Consider the following 20,190-nt stretch of genomic DNA (forward strand, 5'->3'; position numbering starts at 1 on the left):
AAAATCGCGGGTGGTCCATTTCTGTCGCCATACTACGGTCCACCCCAATCTGGAGCTCTACCTCGATGCACAACGATTACCTGTGGTTCCACAGTTTCGTTTCCTGGGTCTTCTTTTCGATAACTGCCTCATATCACACTTCTGCAGATAGGATGTGTCCATAAACTCTAATGTCCTTCGCTTCCTTGCCCACACCTCTTTGGCTGCGGATCGTTCCACTCCTCTCTGCTTTTATTGGGCTTTAGTGCTGTCTCACTTGGACTAAGGTTGTCAAGCTTATGGTTCAGCTGATCCTTCCACACTGTGCCTCCTGGATCAGGTCCACCATCGTGGTATCCATTTGGCCACCAGTGCCTTTCCTAGTAGCCCTGTTGATAGTCTCCTGGTTGAACCTGGGATCTCTCCCCCCCCCCTTTTCTGTTCGGCAGTCCCAGCTTCTGGTTTCTTATGCAATCGCTGTCCATTCCTCTCCCACTCACCCTTCCTATTCTATCCTGTTCCCAGATCAAGGATGTCGCCCACCAGATTCCCACCCTTTGGCGGGTTTACCGGTTGGGCTCCGCCTTGCATCTCTTTGCCATGATTTTCAGCTTCCTTCATTGTCTTGTCTCCCACGTTCCCTCCTCAACCCCCCCACCCCCCCACCCCAAATCCCCTCCTGGTTAGTTCCTTGGCCCCGGATTCGGATGGATCTCCCCCGAGGTCCAAAAGATTCCTTCCCCTGATGGTGTTCCATTGTTTTTTCTGCCGAATTTCGAATTTTATGGGCATTTCGAGATGCTGGTTTTTTTTTTACACCCATGGCTCTAAATCTGCTTGTCTTGTTGGATATTCCTTCACGTCCTCTGTTGGCATGTAAAATCATCTCCTGTCAACTGCATGTGGGGTGATTACTGCGAAATTGATGGCAATTTCCCAGACTCTTACCTTTATTAAAGAGTCCCAACTCAACCACATATTGTTATGTATGGTCTCAATGAGTGGCCTTCAGGCTATTGTCCGGTGTTTTTCCCCGCCATCCTTTGGTCTTGTCTATCCATGACTGTTTCATTGATCTTCACCATGCTGCTTGTTCCGTTGACTTCCTTTGGGTCCCTGCCCATGTAGGTATCCCAATGAGCTTGCTGATCGTTTGGCTGGGGGAGCAGTCACCCCCCCCCCCCCCCCTTTCCCTGTAACCCCTCCTGAGGCAGATTTACGGCTTCATATCAAATCCCACTTCGCACAATCATGGGCCAACTCTTGGGAGGCTACCTCCCTGTCTAATAAACTTAGTATGATTAAGATGACACCTGTCCCATGGCGTTCTTCCACCTCTCCCAAAAGGACTCGACCACCCTGTGTCGTCTCCGCATCTGCCATACCAGGCTGACCCCTGGTTTTCTTTTGTGTAATGAGCCACCCCCACTTTGTGGTTGTGGGGCCTTCCTGTCAGTAGCCCACATTTTGGTGGAATGCCCCCTTCTTCTGGCTCTGCGTGCTAAGTACGGACTTCCCCGCACTTTAATGTTGGCAGACAATCCCTGGATGGTTGAACTGGTTCTCAGTTTCCTCCGTGAAAGTGTTTTTTTATTTTCAGTTCTAAGGTTTTTTTAATCTCGCTCTTGGGATGGGGGCAGGGTGGTAAAGGTTGGGGTCCCTCCCACTGTAAACTGTGTTTGGGGATTCCTGACTCTCCTCCCTGGCCAAGATCCTCTTTCCTCTCCCTTTTACTCTGTTTTTATTGTTTTTTAGATTTGGTTAGTCTCCTCTTATAATATGCACTTTTACATTCTAGTGGTTGAATGCTTTTAAATAGCAGGTGGTCTTGCCTGTACGGCATCAGAGGTGGGATATTTCCTGCCTCTAGCATGGCTTTGGGGTTGCCCAGTTGCTGACTTCCCTTCTTAGGTTTTCACCATTGACAGCACGACTGCACTTTTACATTGTTTAGCCTTTTACCTTTTATCACTATGACTCTTCTGAGATGTACACCCGTCCGAATGGACCACCTATGAAACAAAGGACTGATGATGACCTTGCTGTTTGGTCCCTTCAACCCCAACCAACCAACCACAATGAAAGTGATTTGGAGACGTGGGACTGGGAGGGGATAACAGGACAAATGAAGGCGAAGCTGTTGGGTAGAGAGTGTGGGAACAATAAGTTAATGGAGAGAGGCCACAAGGGTTACGGGAGTGAAGGATAACACCCATCTACATAGTTTACACAAAAAGTTGGTGGTGTAGGGAAGGATCCGGTTGGCCCTAATTATGAAGTGCCTGTGTTCTGCTCGGCTGCGTGTTGTGGAACTGGTTCTTGGCCACACTTTGATGGTGGCCATTGAATCTTGTGGACCGCTGTTTAGTTGTTATACCAACATAAAAAGCTGTGCAATGATTCAAGAGCACTGGCAAATGATATGGCTGCTATTTTAAGTTGCACCCTGTCTTTTATGGGATGGGATAAGCCCGTGACAGGACTGCAGTAGGATGTGCTTGGTGGATGAATTGGGTAGTCTTGCACCTGGGTCTTCCACAGGGATATGATGATAGTGGCAAGGTGATGGGAGTAGTAACAGAATAGGGATGGATCTGGATGTTCCACAGCTTTGGTAGGTGAAATAATACCACTGTAGGACATGTGGATAGTATTTTGGGTAGAACATGACTCACTTTTGGGCGTGATGATAGATAATCAAAGCTGTTGTAAAGGATCTAGTTCAGTCGTTCTGGCCCAGGATGATATTGGATGACGAGGGGACCAGTTCTTCGTAGCTGATTTTTAGAGGTAGTGATAGTGGGAGGTTTAAGGATGTGTGAGGATAAGTCACTGTAAATCTGTTTGTTGACTATGTTTGGGGGCTAGTGCCTTTCCATGAAGGTTCTCATGAGACCTTTGGGATACATAACAAGGGAGATCTTATTGTTTCCCCAGCATGCTGAAGGTCTTAAGAGGGCATTCACAGACAGGCACTATCCCTCAAACTAAGTCCACAAATTATATTTCCCATGCAGTATCCATATTCTCCCACACCCTTAATCCACCCAACACCACAAAGAACCAGCTACAAAAGAGCACACCCTTGACACCCAGTATCATGGAGTAGAACAACTGACTCATTTCCTTTGCCAGGGATTTAATTGTCTATTATTATTGCCAGAAATGAAGGACTTCCTACCCAAGATCTTTCTCACCCCCCCCCCCCCCACCCCCTCCCAAAACTTATATTCTGTCGGCCAACCAGCATACACATCATCCTGGTCCATCTTACTCCACTTCCACTCTCAAGCCCTTGCCTCAAGGGTTATACAAAGTCTGTTGAGAAAATAAGAGATATTTTGTAATGTATGGTTGCAGAAATGCCTTGCACATTCCCTCCTTTGTAATCACATGTTAATATTATCATAGAAGAAGCTGAGTAACACTGTCACTTCGGTGTAGTGGTTATGATACTAGACTGTTGCAAGGAGAGTCTTGAGTTCAAAACTCACCTGAACTGTAAAATTTTAATTTCTATATTTGGTTCGAGTACATTCTAGAAGTATCGACGAATGTCAAGAATCATTGTACTGGAGCGTTCTGTAACTGTATATAAACTGTGTGTGTTCTGGCCAGAAGCAGTTAACTCCGCACTCTTGTACGTGCAAAGTGCTGACTAAACCTTTGTTAAGTGAGGTTAGTGTTCGTCATTCATATAATTACACCTTCTTCTACATGACATTACTATGGTGAAGACCCTGGGTACTGGAACATGTGATAGCGCACATTATCGATGACACAGTGGCTCCCATCAGGCCATGACAGAGCTGCTGTTTACGGGGTGAGAAACTGGAGTTTGAGCCATATTCAACAGATCACAATCTTTTGGAGACAGAAGAAGAAGAGGACGTTATGATGACAGTAAGTGTGTGCCAACACGAGACATCCTTCCGGGTTCTCTGGTGACGATGGCTAAGATACAAACAAGTGGCTGAAGATATATGAGCGTACAGCCAAATTTAACAAATGGGATGACACCGTGTGTTTGGGTAACGTATTTTTCTACTTGGAGGGCACTGCCAAGCAATGGTATGAGAACAATGAGGAGAAGTTCACAAGCTGGGAAGTATTGCAGGCAGAACTGCACAAGTATTTTGGCGACACACGACGACAGAAGTGCAAGCCTGAAGATAAATTTAAGTGCAGGGCACAGCATCCAGGAGAAACTACAGCATCCTACATTCAAGACATCTTGGAGCTGTGTAAAATAGTGGATCCTAGAATGGAGGAGGAAGATAAGGTTGCACATCTCATGAAGGGTATGTATCAGGACATGTATCAAGCCCTACTCCTGAAGGAGGTCTCAACAGCAGACAACTTCATAAAATGGTGCCAGTATATCGAGACAATGCATAAAAAAAGAATTACACACAAGAAGTTTGAATGGCTTCCAAATGTTGTATTGATGTCTGTGATGGAGGAAGGAACTAATGTCACAAGTGTTCATCAGATAGTGAGAGAGGAAGTTCAGAAGGCACTTGGATTGCATGACAAGCAAAAAACAGAGAAGCTTCAAGAGGTCATAGGGGAGGAAGTGGAACAGACACAACCTAATCTCTCGTCCTCATTTCCCTTTAAAAGGGTGAAAAAGTTGAGACTCAGGTGAAGTTACGTTCCTACAGTGCCGCATCCTGTTTGGGCACCAAGGAAGACTGACGTCTGGAGGACCCAGGAGAACCAACCAGTATGTTTCCACTGCGGATGACTGGGCCATGTGGTGCACTGTTGCCAAGAAAGGCGGCGGATATTTGATGATGCCCGCGCCAGAAGACAGCAGACCAATCTTTGCCAATGCCAACTCAGGGACAACAAAGATGAACAAGATGATGTTGGTGCAGGACAACATAGGTCACCATTGCTGCAAGCTAGCCCCTGGAGAGGCCACTCCCCAACGTGCTGATAAAGGTCTCCATCGCCGTTTAAAAGCTCCAGCCAATCACCTAGCCGCCGCAACCTGGAAAACTAAAGGGTGCGACCTTCCTTGGAGGTGAAGCAGCCGAAGAGGAAAAATCCTCGGCCATCAATCACTACAGAAATGATGATAAAGTATATCGATATCCTCACGGATGGCCGACCAGGCCAAGCTGTTGTGGACTCGGGAGCGTCATATTCAGTCATTTTGGAGAAGTACCTCGCCATCTGCAGAAAACCGTATTCATCGACAACAAAACATCGCTGCTGAAGGTGCCTAATGGGAAATATGTAAAACATACATGTAGATGTGTCATTCGTGAGAGTATAAGTGGCCATACATAGCCCTTAGAATTTGTCGTCTTGCAAGAGTGTAGTCATGATGTCATTCTGGGATCGGACTTTTTGAAAGCTTCTCAGGTAATTATAGATTGTGGTCGCTCGAAGATTATGCTCGACGAGATGAGATGGGATGAGATACTGTGTACATAAAGATGTGCATCCGAGTGTGCGTTTCGCGCGCAAGTGCTCTTATCAACTGAGCTACCCAAGCACGACTCACGCCCCATCTTCACAGCTTTACTTCTGCCAGTATCTCGTCTCCTACCTTCCGAACTTTACAGAAGCTCTCCTGCGAACCCTGCAGAACTAGCACTCCTGAAAGAAAGGATACTGTGGAGACATGGCTTAGCCACAGCCTGGGGGATGTTTCCAGAATGAGATTTTCACTCTGCAGCTGAGTGTGCACTGATATGAAACTTCCTGGCAGATTAAAACTTTGTGCCTGACCGAGACTCGAGTTCGAGTCTCGGTCTGGTTCACAGGAGTGCTTCTGTAAAGTTTGGAAGGTAGGAGACGAGATACTGGCAGAAGTAAAGCTGTGAAGACGGGGCGTGAGTCATGCTTGGGTAGCTCAGTTGGTAGAGCACTTGCCCGCAAAAGGCAAAGGTCCCTAGTTGCAGTCTCGGTCCGGCAAACAGTTTTAATCTGCCAGGAAGATTCATATCAGTGCACACTCCGCTGCAGAGTGAAAATTTCATTCTGGAAGATGGTTATAGCCTATGCTTCTAGGACACTTACAAAAGCCAATAGAAACTACTCAACTACAGAAAGAGAATGTCGTGCTGTGATCTTGGCCATATGCAAATTTCGACAGTATCTCTATGGAAGGCCAGTCACAGTTGTTGCAGACCATCATTCACTTTGTTGGTTGACAGGTCCTAAATGATCCAACAGGACGACTCACCAGGTTGGCACTAAATCTTCAGGAGTATGACATTACCATAGTGTACAAAAGTGGAAGAAAACACGACGATGCCGACTGTCTCTGTAGAAACCCTGTGCAAGACCATCAAGACTTTGATGAAGATACTGGCTGTCTCGCTGCACTCCAGGATTTCTCTGCTGAGCAGAAGAGGGACGCCAAGATACCTCAAGTTATGCTTGCCTTAAATCAGTCAGAGGATGTGAAAGGACAATTTAAGGTAGGTAAGGTATTACTTTGCAAGAAAACCTTTGATCCGTTTGGAAAGAGGTGGTTGCCAGTGATTCCTAAACACATGCGCTTAGATGTTCTACTGAAATTCCCTGACACTCCTGAGGCTGGACATATAGGCTTTATTAAGACATGTGATGGGATACGCACGAGATTTTTCTGGCCAGATTTATTTAGGAGTGTCTGTCACTTTGTGTCACACTGTCGAGAGTTCCAGAGGAGAAAGGCAGTTCCTCAGAAACCACCTGGGTGACTCATACCAATTCCACCAGCCGAAACGCCTTTCCAGCTTGTTGGAATTGACCTCCTCTGACAATTTCCAACATCTGCTAGTGGCAATAGCTGGATTATTGTTTGCACTGGTTATCTGACACGCTATGCCATTATAAAAGCTGTGAAAACAGCCAAAGTATTCGAAGTAGCCAAATTAATCGTGGAAGACATTGTATTAAAACATGGTGCCCCAAGGTTGTTAATTACGGATCGAGGGAACGTTTTTCAACTGAATCTTGTGACAGAGGTAAACCTTTGGTGCAACATTACTCATCACATGACGACTGCCTACCACCTGCAAACTAACGGGCTTACTGAACGCCTAAATATGACCTTGTCCGACATGCTGTCAGTGTTCTTCAGTGTTGAGCAGAGCAACTGGGGTGAGGTGCTACCTTTCGTGACATTTGTTTACAACACCGCCAAACAAGACACCACAGGATTTATGCCATTTTTCCTGGTGCATGGCGTGAGGCGACTACGACAGTGGACACTGTGTTTCCACTACATCCTGATGACGTGGTTGACAACTACATCAACCAGGTGCTAACCAGAGCTGAGGAAGCTAGGCAGTTAGCTCAACTCCACATGCTGCAGGCTCAACAAAATGATAGCCAAAGGTATGACACCAGCCACCACCCTGTTGTCTACCAGCCTGGTGACCTTGTATGGATCTTTACTCCTATTCAGAAGGTTGGGCTCTCTGAGAAGCTCCTCAGGTGCGTGGACTTTATAAAGTTGTAAAACAGTTGTCTGAAGTTATTTATGAAGTTGAAGATTTCGACCCTGACACAAGATGACGAAAGATCAGAGATACGGTCCACATCCTTCGAATGATGCTCTATAAGGATCCTGCATCCCAGGGTAAATTCAAAGCTCCAGCAACACGTAACAAGCAGAAAGGTGACGAAGAGCGTAGCGGCAAAGGAAGTTCTAAGATCACCACCAAGGCAAACATCAGTCATTGGGAGTTCAGAGCATGCAGGACCGATGACTCATTCCTGGACTAGGATGACATAACACCAAGACGCTATTCTCTTAAGGAGGGAGCAATGTCACAGAAGAAGCTGATTAGCACAGTCACCGTGGTGCAGTGGTTATGCCACTAGAATGTTGCATGGAGGGTCGTGAGTTCAAAACTCACCTGAACTGTAAAATTTTAATTTCTATATTCGGTTCTAGTACATTCTAGAAGTATCCACAAATGTCAAGAATCATTGTACTGGAATGTTCTATAACTGTATATATACGGTACGTTTTCTGGCCGGAGGCAGTTTGCTCCGCACTCCTGTATGTGCAAGTGCTGAATAAACCTTCGTTAAGTGAAGTTAGTGTTCGTCATTCATCTAATTACACCTTCTTCTACGTAACAATATCTTTACAGAAGCATTTCATCTTCTGAAACAAGCTTATGGAGACAATGCTCTGGGTCGTATGCAATATTACAAATAGTTTCCATGCACTTAAATCAAGATGATCCTTGATAAGGGTCACACATTCAAAAAATCAATGATCTGGTGCATGCAAATCTCCAACTGATTGTCAAAGAAATTGCAGGTTAGCATCTCAGCTGGGTCTTGCCATGAAATTTTGGTGGAATAATTGAACATGCGTAAAGTTGCTACAAAATTTTTTCCTTGTGTAATGACACAACAACAGAAAGAAAAGAGAGTGAACTTTTGTTGGGAAATGATTGAAGTTGTTGATGATGATGATGATGATGATGATACTTGCACTAAAGAATCATAACAGAAAATGAAAGCTGGATTTCCAGCCTTGACATTGGGACAAAAGATCAGTCATAACCGTGGATCTCTCCCCTAACTTCAACAAGCATTGTACAATAGCAGGCTACTGAGGGAGCTGGCATAGTGGTTAGCACACTGGACTTGTATTCGGGAGTACAACGGTTCAAACCTGCATCTGGCCATCCTGATTTAGATTTCTCGTGATTTCCCTAGATCGCTTCAGGCAAATGCTGGGATGATTCCTTTAATAGGGCAGGGCCGAATTCCTTCCCCGTCCTTTCCTAATTCGATGGGACTGATGACCTCACTGTTTGGCCCCTGCCACGAATCAGCCAACCAATGGCAGGCCCTCTAGTTAGACGTAGTACCTTATTTGACAGTGACTTGACTTACTTTTGCTTTAGTAGCTAGAAGAAATTATCCCACAACTGTAGGTTTTATTGAGCACAGATTGTTGTCCCTCACTTCTGCTCAGTCTTCCCAGTGATGCATGGTCCTTTGCCTTAACAGCAATATTACTATGACAAGGGGAATTTAGCTCTGGGCTAAGGCAGACAGATCTCTTTTCATATGAATTTCAAATGGCTTTGTAACCCATGAATGAGTGATTTTTGGATGATATTTCCCTGGTTGGTGCTGAATTATATGGAATTTCGGCAGCTGTGGATCAGATAAAAATGTTTGAGCCTAATGAACCATGAGGAGTTGCTGTGAGATGACCAGTGGTAGTTGTAGTGCAACATGAGACTATCCAAATAACATGCTTTATCTTTGTCCTCTTAGACTGACAAAAGATGCTTGTGAAATAAAGTTTCTAATGGTGGTTTCATTGCTGGCTTGCATTTTCTTGAAGCTGTGGACCAGCTACATGACTGCCTTCACAGGTAGCACTGCTTTTGGTGGAACAGTTGATGCCAGTGATCGATCTGGAATAGGTGATGTGACAGTGGGAGGATGTATGACAGAGGTCTTGCGCCTAGGTCTGTGTGCAGATACAAGCCATGAGGCAAGGGCTCAGGAGCAAGGGTGGAGTAAGGATGTACAAGTATATTGCGTAGGGTCAGTAGGTAGTGGAATATCACTGGGTGTGTGTGTGGGGGGGATAGTGAGCAGGATATTCCTCATTTCAGGTCAGAACAAGAGATAGTTTGAAACCCTGACTAAGAATGTGATTCTGTTTCTCCAGTTGTGGGTGGTATTGAGTCAAAAGAGAAGTGCTCCGTTGTGTCCAGACAGTATGTGGGAGATGGTAAGGTACAGGAGAGAAAAGGCACAGGAGATGTTTTTCTGGCCAAGATTGTGAGGGTAATTTCATTCTCTGAAGGCATGAGTGAAACCCTTGGCATATTTGGAGGGAGACTATTCATCACTACACATGTGATGATCTCCAGTGGCTGCCTGTGTGAAAGGGACTTTGTGGTATGGAATTGGTGATAGCTGCCAAAGTGGAGGTATTGTTGGTGGTTGGTATGTGTGATGTGGATGGAGGTACTAACATAGCAATCCTTTAGATGAACACCAACATAGAGGAGGACCAAGTGAAGTGAGTGGGGAAGAAGGCATTGAGGTTCTGAAGGAATGTGGTTAGGGTGTCCTCACAGTCAGTTCAGGTCATGAATATGTCATCATTGAATATGAATCAGTTGAGGAATTGGGATTTTGGGTCATTAGGAAGGATTCCTCTATACAGTCTGTGAATATGGTGCCTTGCAGGTGCCTATTGCTGTATGGTGGATTTGTTTGTAGGTGATGTCTTCAAAGGAGAGAGTACTTTTGGGCGAGGGGATAGTTTGTCATGATGACCAGAAAGGCTATTGTGGGTCTGGAGTCAGTTGGACATTGGTAAAATTAGTCTTCAGTAGGGGCAAGGCCATGAGCATTGGAGATGTTAGTGTAAGAGAGGTGGCATTGACAGTGATGAGCAGGGCACCGGGCATTAAAGGAACAGGAGCTATGTAGTGTCAGTTTCGGAAGGTAGAATGTGGGAAGTGGTGAGTGGCAGTGGCAATGTTGGTGAGGGGCAGGGTGAGGGTGCGACTAACTCAGCATGAAAGGCTCTGGGTTGGATTTAAGGAGGGACTGGAGATCCTACTAGATTTAAGGATTGGGATGGTTGTGGCAGAGTTTATAGACAGATATATCTGAAAACTGATGGAGTCCCTCTGCCAGGTATCCCTGAAGTTCATAACCACAGCAGAGGAGACTTTGTCAGCAGATAGGATTATAAAGTTGGGATCAGTTTTTAGGTGGTATAGTGTGATCCTTTCTTTGGCTCTAAGCTTGGTTTCCATGTTGAGAAATTTGGGGAATGATGGTGAGGCAAATTTCAAGGTTAGGAAATTCTGGGAAGTTACCAGGGGATAATATGAGGGCAGTGGGGATGGATAATTGTTAGCTGGAGGAGTAAATTGGGTTAGTCAGAGTTCAGTGTTGATTTTGGGTTAAATCTGACTGGTAGCATTGATGAAAATAAAGTTTTTCCACTGTAATGCCTGGGAGAAGGAGAAAGAATCTTTAACAATCCCAGCATTAAAAAATTTGGGAGCGTGTCAAAATGTAATTCATTTGGAAAAGATTAGTATTCCTGTGTGACTGTGGCTTTAGGGGGAAATGTTCTGATAGTATTTTGGACCTGTTCAGTTTCTGTGTTCCATATGGTGGTGTGAAGGAGTTTCTCAGTGTGTGTCAAACATAGTAGGGTCTGTGAAGCAGGGTTGTCTGCTATGAGGAGATGGGGAGGGAGGTTTGATGGAGGCTTTTGTAGAGTTGGTATGTATTGGTAGTCAAAGATAGGAGTAGGACGTGTGCAATTTGGAGAGGTTTTTGAGGTGGCATTTTGCATAGTGTCTAGTTCCTGGAGAGCAACAGATTCAATCCGGGAGATGCGTGAAATTTGTGATTGCAGACCAAGAGAATTTCACAGATCATGAGGAGGTATTACAAGGTGGTTTGGGCCTGATTTATACAGGACTAGGTTGGTGAGGGCTTCAGATTGATAGGATTTGAATAGATAGAGGTCATTGTGGAAGGAGGCAGTGCTGCCGGAGATGGGTAATTTGTTGGTCAGGCTATTTTGGGGGGGGGGGGGGGGGGGAGATCCCATTAACTAGGCAACGTTGCATGAACAGTATTTGGGACTGGGTTCTAGTATGGATAAGGAAAATTTCCTTTATTGGTGCAGATGAAAGGATCAAGGATCCATTGTGAAGGATAAATGCTTTCTATGTGGGAATGGCATCTAACAAGCTGCCTGTCTGCGTAAATGTTCATTACTGAAGTGTTACCGAGAGACTGCTGGACCGCCAGTAGCTGAACATGCTTCTCAACATGATGTGCTTCACTTAAGTACTTCAGTGACTGCTTCACAACCAGTGACATTTGGAATCTTTCTACCAACATCAGCTTTTCTGAACTGCACAGATAGGAACTCTTTCTACAACATATCCTCCTTTCAAAATGGTAGATAGGAGCAGTCAGTCTGTCATTGTTTCTGTTCTAACTTGATTAAAGGAGATCCAGTAACTAGCCATTATCAGTGCAGTATTTCAGAATTACTAAACATTCCTTAGTATGTCTACACCTGTTGTTTGGGTTCCTGTGACAATACATTAAAGACTCTTTAATGAACTGTGACAGGTGTAGTTGTACTAGAGTATGTATAACAACTCTGAAATACTGCGTTGATAATGGCTGGTTACTAGCCGAAATCTGGATCTGCTCTAATAAAGCGAGAATGGAACCGATGACTGATTGCTGCTCTCTACCATTTTGAAAGTCCTATCACAGTTGTTGAGTGCATTCTGCTCTTTTAATGGAAGGTAATTTGATATACTACTTTCCTTTACTCCCCACCTCTGGGCCTCAATTTTTGCATGTCGCTGTCCTCAACCTACTTATGCTTCTCATTTGTTTGGAGGAGGAGGAGGAGGAGGAGGAGGGGGGGGGGGGGCGGCGGCAACACGCAGAACAAAGAGAGGGCAGAAAAGAGAAGCAGAGAAGGTGGAAAGACTAGTAGGTGTGTTGGTGGGATATAAGAGTTGTACAATGCAGTGAAAAGACCAAAGTTATTAGCAAGTGAGGCTGCAGCAGTTTCTTTAGGCTGACTGAATTATTCGGTGCACATATCCTTTTCATGTTGTTGTTATTCCATCCTGGATCTATCCTTTTCATATTGTTATTTTTACAGCCTGAACTTTCCATTATTTGTGATATGGATGCTTATTTTAAAGGCTCATTTGGTAAATCTTATTATGGAATTTTAAATTTTGCAACTACAACATAGCAAGAGGAACTGTACTTTACAAGTTCCTGTTCTTCCCCAGGAAAACAGATAGTAGTTAAATAATAATTCTGGGAAGATTTGTAGTGTAGATATAAAACGTTTGGATTTTTAGGATACTACGAGTCAGACAAAATATGTATCTGTGGAATTATTTATTAGAATGATATATGCTGTCTTGTATTGTTATTTATCCATGACATGTTATTTGGAATTAATTTTTCAGGTTCATATCTATGCAATGACTGGTGCTAATCTGAGTCCAAAGCTTGAGTTGTCTCATCTTGGGGCATTGACAGATTGTACGTACTCACCTGATGGCCAATATCTTGTTGCTTGTGATTCTAATAGAAAGGTCATCCTGTACAAGTTGCCAGATTATCAGGTAAATACAATAATTATTTTGTATTTAAAGATTAACTGAGAAACCCTCCAAAGGGGCTCCCAACTCTTTTGTGTGTGTATGCATTTGGTCCCAAGCCATTGCAGTATTTCTTTTTTTCCTGTGCTGCAATATTACTCTCTATCTTTTTTCTGTAAGTCATGTTCCTTGTGTTGACCAACTAGCTTGTTTATAGGACACAGATTAAAACTTTTCCCACTTTATTTATTTTACACAATTTATTTCAATTAACTGATGTTTGTTCCCCACGTCCATGTTTGAACTCCACCTTTTCAAATTTTTTTACAAAATTGTGGGTTATGCAGCAGAGGTCACCTAATAGCCAGTCCATATGGAGGGTTGTCAGTTCCCCATGCAGTGGTAGCCCCATGACTATGCAGGGAACATGGTATTGATGCCTGAGCAGTTCCTTCCCCAAGCACTCATAGAAGTAGATGCATGTCCGCTTAGGGTTACTGGGACTTCAGACAGTAGGCAGTGATTCTCAAGACAGACAGCCATTTCTGTGGTTGGAAGGTGCCCAGCAGAGAGCCCTAGTTCACAGTAGGTACCATCATTATGGATATCTTGTGCAGTGAAAAAACCAAAGTTATCAGCCAGTGAGTCTGCAGCAGTTCCTTTAGGGTGACCTGAATGCTTCAGTGCAGGTCAGTATGACCCCACTCCTTGAACACACTGGAAGGAAACCAGATTCATGAAACTGCAGAAATTTACTTCCCTCAGATCTTGATTTGCACCCAGACTGATGGATAGAGCTTTTTATATATTAAGCTGATGTTCTTTGTAGGTAATATTGAAAATGTATTTGCAGAAATCTCTTGCCTCAATAAATTACAAAATTGTTCTGTCTTAAAAAAATTCTACTCAGTCCCATGCATTAATCTCTTGCTAGAAACTTGCCACAACACCAGAGAAGAGCCTGAATTTGGAAGAGAATCTGATTTTTCACCAGGACGTAATGCTGCCGACAGATGAAGAATTGCGCAAATACTGCAGAAATAAAGAGTTCCACTTCGTGTGCCGATTATGTCACTGGCCACCAGGCAAAAAGGTTCACGTTAGGGCAGTTATCCTCACTTGAGCAGGGTTTGCTTTGCCAAAGAAGTAGTATCTTCCTCTGGCATCTACTGGTAACCTAGGATTATAGTGACTTCTGTCAGAACCATACTGGCCCCAAGAGAGCATCTGGAGGAGTCTGTATGTTTGTTTGCACAGATGTCATCAATGAATGGATTCCCCTCCAAACTGCTTTGGAAGCAATAACATGCGAGTGTGAATGACCCCAGCAATCACCATTTGCACCATTTATTTACCCTCGAGCAGGCAATTGTGTATCATGACATCGTCACCTTAAAGTGACAAATCCACTCCCCTCATTCTCTTACTTGGGGATTTCAATGCAGAGCCCCCCCCAGTGGGAACTATCGCATTGTATGGGAGGGACTTTCTAATCTGCAACAGCTATTCAGAACCTATGAAGGGCCCTGCAACATATCAAGCAACATCTTCACTGATTCCCCTGATCGATTGTAATTGGCTCCATTCAAATACTAACCACCTGATCAAACATAATAAGAAAGAGTGCTGGAAGTGCTAGTCTCCTCCTTGGGAACAAATGCTTCTTAACCCAGGCACGGCCCAAACTCCATTGTCTAAGGGGCCACTAGATCAACAGCTGTTCCTGGTTTCCTTGATGATGGTATTTCTATTGATTTCAGTTGTTGCTGAAGATCTCACAGGCCACTTTGCAAATATGTCAGTATCCTCATCTTACCCAGCTACCTATTGAAGATAAGTTGAAGACATCCCTACCCTTCACTCCCTGTAACCCTAAAGTATAAACTGAAGTTTCCATGACTGTGAACTGGTTCAAGCTCCAGAGCTGTCTTACGATACAGGTTTAGGCCACGACTCAGTTTATAATCGTATGGTCAAACATCTGAACACAACTCACTACTGCTATTTACTGGAGATCTTTCACTATGTTCAGCTAGAAGATATGTTCTCTTCATCCCAGTCCTTAAACCAGGAAATAACTATTCATCAACAGCTACTGACAGATTAACCTCACTGATGTGCTCTGATACTTTCTTGAAAGGACACTAGCCCACTGTTTTTCCGTATTTTTTAATCGTGAGGCTTTTTGTCCCAGAGAGTCAGAAGTCACACATGGTGCATGTGCAGTGGAAATTATGAGCACAGATGATACAGATTATGTGAAGTGCTACGTTCTTTTATATAAATGGTAGACTCCTGTCTTATTTTACTAAAGAAATATTTAAAAATTGTTAACACAAGGACTGTGTTCTGTTAAGAGAACAATGCATTGGTGCACTCCATAGTAAGCTGTCACTCAAAAATGGCATAATTGGCCAAAACTATTATCATGGTGACTAAATACATTTAATAACAGTCTAGGCAGAAAATGTCCTTTCTAAAATATTTCAGTACTATGGACACAAGTAAAGAGAAAATGATAAGTCTTGGAGGGTGAACCATGCCATCCCTAAACGGCACTGGTCTTCTTTCTACTAGGTGGTGGATGCTAGATATACAGCGTTATTATAAATGATTGAAGTGATTTCACAGCTCTGCAATAACTTTATTATTTGAGATATTTTCACAATGCTTTGCACACACATACAAAAACTCAAAAAGTTTTTTCGGCATTCACAAATGTTCAATATGTGCCCCTTTAGTGATTCGGCAGACATCAAGCCGATAATCAAGTTCCTCCCACACTCGGCGCAGCATGTCCCCATCAATGAGTTCGAAAGCATCGTTGATGTGAGCTCGCAGTTCTGGCACGTTTCTTGGTAGAGGAGGTTTAAACACTGAATCTTTCACATAAACCCACAGAAAGAAATCGCATGGGGTTAAGTCAGGAGAGCGTGGAGGCCATGACATGAATTGCTGATCATGATCTCCACCACGACCGATCCATCGGTTTTCCAATCTCCTGTTTAAGAAATGCCGAACATCATGATGGAAGTGCGGTAGAGCACCATCCTGTTGAAAGATGAAGTCGGCGCTGTCGCTCTCCAGTTGTGGCATGAGCCAATTTTCCAGCATGTCCAGATACACGTGTCCTGTAACGTTTTTTTCGCAGAAGAAAAAGGGGCCGTAAACTTTAAACCGTGAGATTGCACAAAACACGTTAACTTTTGGTGAATTGCGAATATGCTGCATGAATGCGTGAGGATTCTCTACCGCCCAGATTCGCACATTGTGTCTGTTCACTTCACCATTAAGAAAAAATGTTGCTTCATCACTGAAAACAAAGTTCGCACTGTACGCATCCTCTTCCATGAGCTGTTGCAACCGCGCCGAAAATTCGAAGCGTTTGACTTTGTCATCGGGTGTCAGGGCTTGTAGCAATTGTAAACGGTAAGGCTTCTGCTTTAGCCTTTTCCGTAAGATTTTCCAAACCGTCGGCTGTGGTACGTTTAGCTCCCTGCTTGCTTTATTCGTCGACTTCCGCGGGCTACGCGTGAAACTTGCCTGCACCCGTTCAACCATTTCTTCGCTCACTGCAGGCCGACCCGTTGATTTCCCCTTACAGAGGCATCCAGAAGCTTTAAACTGCGCATACCATCGCCGAATGGAGTTAGCAGTTGGTGGATCTTTGTTGAACTTCGTCCTGAAGTGTCGTTGCACTGTTATGACTGACTGATGTGAGTGCATTTCAAGCACGACATACGCTTTCTCGGCTCCTGTCGCCATTTTGTCTCACTGCGCTCTCGAGCGCTCTGGAGGCAGAAACCTGAAGTGCGGCTTCAGCCGAACAAAACTTTATGAGTTTTTCTACATATCTGTAGTGTGTCGTGACCATATGTCAATGAATGGAGCTACAGTGAATTTATGAAATCGCTTCAATCATTCGTAATAACCCTGTATAATTTGCCAGCACTATTGGCTATGTAGCTGTTGGATCCACTTCATTATTGTTGAGGAAGACTACTCACTGGCCCCTTTCATAAAAGTGCCATTTACTGACTGCCTTCTGATGGAAAATTGAGATACCACCTCTGTGATTTTGGCACACCCAAGTTCTTCTCTGTTACACTACTACCGTCCTCCAATTTCCTAGCTATTCAAATTACCCGATTGTTGACTGTTGACCCCAGGGAAAATACCCAGATCAGGCATCTAAACTGGATGCACCTGGAAAATCCTCATACCTACCTGCACTTTCTTTCTCCTCAAATGCACTCACGGAATGACTCCACATGCTCTCCGCTGTTGTGTTCCCAAACCATAGATTCTGTTAGACCTTTTCCAACATAGCTTCCTCTCAGTTCTCTGAGAAAATCGGCAATATTCTTTTTCAAAGGAATTGCCCTGCTATTCGCCTGAAGGATTTCAGGAGAACTATGGAAAACCTAAAGCCAGTCAATATTGGAAAGTAAAATAAAAGAAGGGGGGGGGGGGGGGCGAGGGAGGTATGATGGCTCATTCTTATCCCATCTTTGTCCACTGTAATCTTGTCCTCTGATCGTAATTACCATATCATTGATCAAATGTTAAGCTTTAATCTTATTCCTTTCTTCGCGGTCTTGTTACTTTTTCTGTGTTAAAGTGATTGCTTTGAAGCCCCAAATGAAATGCTCACAAGAAACAACAGTTACAACTATAAAGTTAATATTAAAATTTGTTCTTAAATTGTATGTGACTGGTCCCTTGCATTAATATTGTCTTGAACTCATAGTGGTATTAATGACCAACTGATTTCCCAAAAGGAAAGAAATTTACGTGGTTTATATAAGTGCTGATTTAATAAATTGTATCCATTCGACCTAATAAAATGTACCAGTTAAATGATAATGGTAAGAGCAATAATTGTAATGAAAATAATTTCATGATAAATCCTTGTATCATATGTTCGATATTTCAGCAGTAAACTTTAATTTTTCATGTCATTCCTGGATAAATTAAAGACAGTAAGTATATAACATACCAGAGACGAAAAATGCAAGTTGCATGTTATGACACCTTTGTAGTTCACAGCAAAATCATCTTTACCTGAAGTATCAAAATTCTTTTTTTGTTCCTAGCTGTTGTAATCTTTTTCAACAAATGGCTTTAATGTGATGCATGGATTGTGCTTTTTACACTTTTTGATGTGTGCTTTTATGCAACCTGACATAAATATGTAAAATTGGTGGCTGTATTGACTGGGGCACCTGTCATTTACACAGAAATCAATAACTGGGTGTAAGTGCCCTGGACCAACCGGGAAATATTGGAAAAACTCAGAAATTTTTTCATCTGGGAGAAAACCGGGAAAAACCTGGGACTCTTTAAGAATTATGGGAATTTTTCAGTTTTCAATTAAATTTTTGTGAGTTTGACTGGTAGGAACTGACACTCTAACAAAGAATATTACTATATTCCGCTACTGCAGCTAAAATAAAAATTAAGTTGCAAAGGAAATGTGCCATTTACAACAGCAAAACACAGTGCATGCACAAGCATCTGCCACAGCAAAATGTGTCAAAGGCTTTAGGATGAAGATGCAATACTTCATAACAACAAACTGCTTCTGATGACAATGATGTCACAACTGTTTGCATTAGGTTCGTGTGAGCATTTGCCAGCAGTTTCATGCTCAGTTGAGTCGCATGCGAGTGTACCATCTCCTGCATCTAGCTATTTAAAGTACGGCTGTTAACTATATTGGCAGTAGCAACAGGCAGCCATATGCTACCAGGAAAAAATTTTCTGGAGCACCCAAGCTGCCAGATATTCACAATCGCAGAACAGTCTGAGCTGTAGAGGGGAAGGGTTAGCCTCCACATGACCCATGTTTACATTAAGTGATCTTGCTGTTTCCGCTTCATTTACAGCTCTCATGTCAAATGAGTACAAAATGGCTTTCTGTGGCCGAGAATTATCGATTGAAGTAAAATATATTCACATAATTACGGAAGGCTAAAATATGTTGTTAGTTTCATTTTCTTATGTCCACATATTTGGCATTCAATCATTAATCAATTGCCTTGCAGAACAATGAAATTACTTTTGTTGGTTTGCTAAAGAAATTTGGCTCTTATTAATCTTTTCTGCTGAGGCAGACAATTTATTTGAAATAAAGTGCTTCATTCCACATTGTTGGCTAGCTTCAACTGTTTGTTGAATTTATAGTGCATGTTTCCATCTTCTGGCACAAATGGAATTCTGCCATAATAAAGAACCAAACATGAGATAATACAATGGTGGTGTTCCAAGAAAATGTACATCCCAAAAACTACACTGAAAAGCGTAATGTCAGGTTGGGGCCTACTTCATTGTGAATCTGGACATACGAATGTGCTCTTTAAGTTGAATTTTGTATTTTAGTATGGTTTACAAAAGTATGATGCTGTTGGAGTATCCTCTGATGTCCTGTTTCTGATATGACATGATGTAAGATCTCTTAATGCTTTATACGTACAAACACACAGGCTTCCTATGTCATCGTAGTTGTGCATGTGCAGCAAAAGATACCCGTTTTCTGGTGCTCTCTGGCACTATTGGAATGAACCTATTGCCAACAGGTATCAGGAAAATATTGCAAGTGGTAGTTTGAAAAGCGTTACTTTCAAAGTAAATTTCCTTTTACACAAGGTGAATTACATTATATGTGAGAATATGTGGTGAATTTCTTAAATCACAGAGCATTTGACTTTCACTTAAAACTTAACACTTTGAGGGTCAGCCACTTAGAAGAATTTTGAACCCAGAAAACAAGACATTTATGTCATTATTAAAATTTTACTGGGACATTTGTGTGATGTATCCATAAGCATTACACACTCAAGAGAAGACCAATATTATAAGTGAAAGCTCAGCTTTTTGTGTGGCTTATTAATCTTAGAGACCAATATTATATGAGAAAGCATAGCGTTTTTTTATGGCTAAACCATGTATATTAATTTAAACCATTAACTTTTCCTATTCGTGTGTTCACGCTACTTAACAGTAATGTTGCTTTTGGCTGACTACATTACGTGCCCTATGCTCCGACTATTGGGTGTCATCGGTTGGCGAGGTCATGTGACATGGGCTATGATTGGCTTAC

The 20,190-nt window shown here is 43.0% G+C and overlaps 1 protein-coding gene across 2 annotated transcripts in view; it reads left to right on the forward strand.

Moving 5' to 3' along the window:
• LOC126172520 (actin-interacting protein 1) overlaps window positions 1-20,190 on the forward strand; it is a 178,119-nt gene that overhangs the window by 128,715 nt on the left and 29,214 nt on the right. For both annotated transcript variants that reach the window (XM_049920890.1, XM_049920889.1), the window contains exon 12: window positions 12,954-13,112. In XM_049920890.1, the coding sequence (XP_049776847.1) occupies window positions 12,954-13,112 (159 nt within the window). The remainder of the gene's footprint in view (window positions 1-12,953; window positions 13,113-20,190) is intronic.

The sequence above is a fragment of the Schistocerca cancellata genome, chromosome 1 (genome assembly GCF_023864275.1).
Source record: "Schistocerca cancellata isolate TAMUIC-IGC-003103 chromosome 1, iqSchCanc2.1, whole genome shotgun sequence".
Taxonomy (NCBI): Eukaryota; Metazoa; Arthropoda; class Insecta; order Orthoptera; family Acrididae; genus Schistocerca; species Schistocerca cancellata.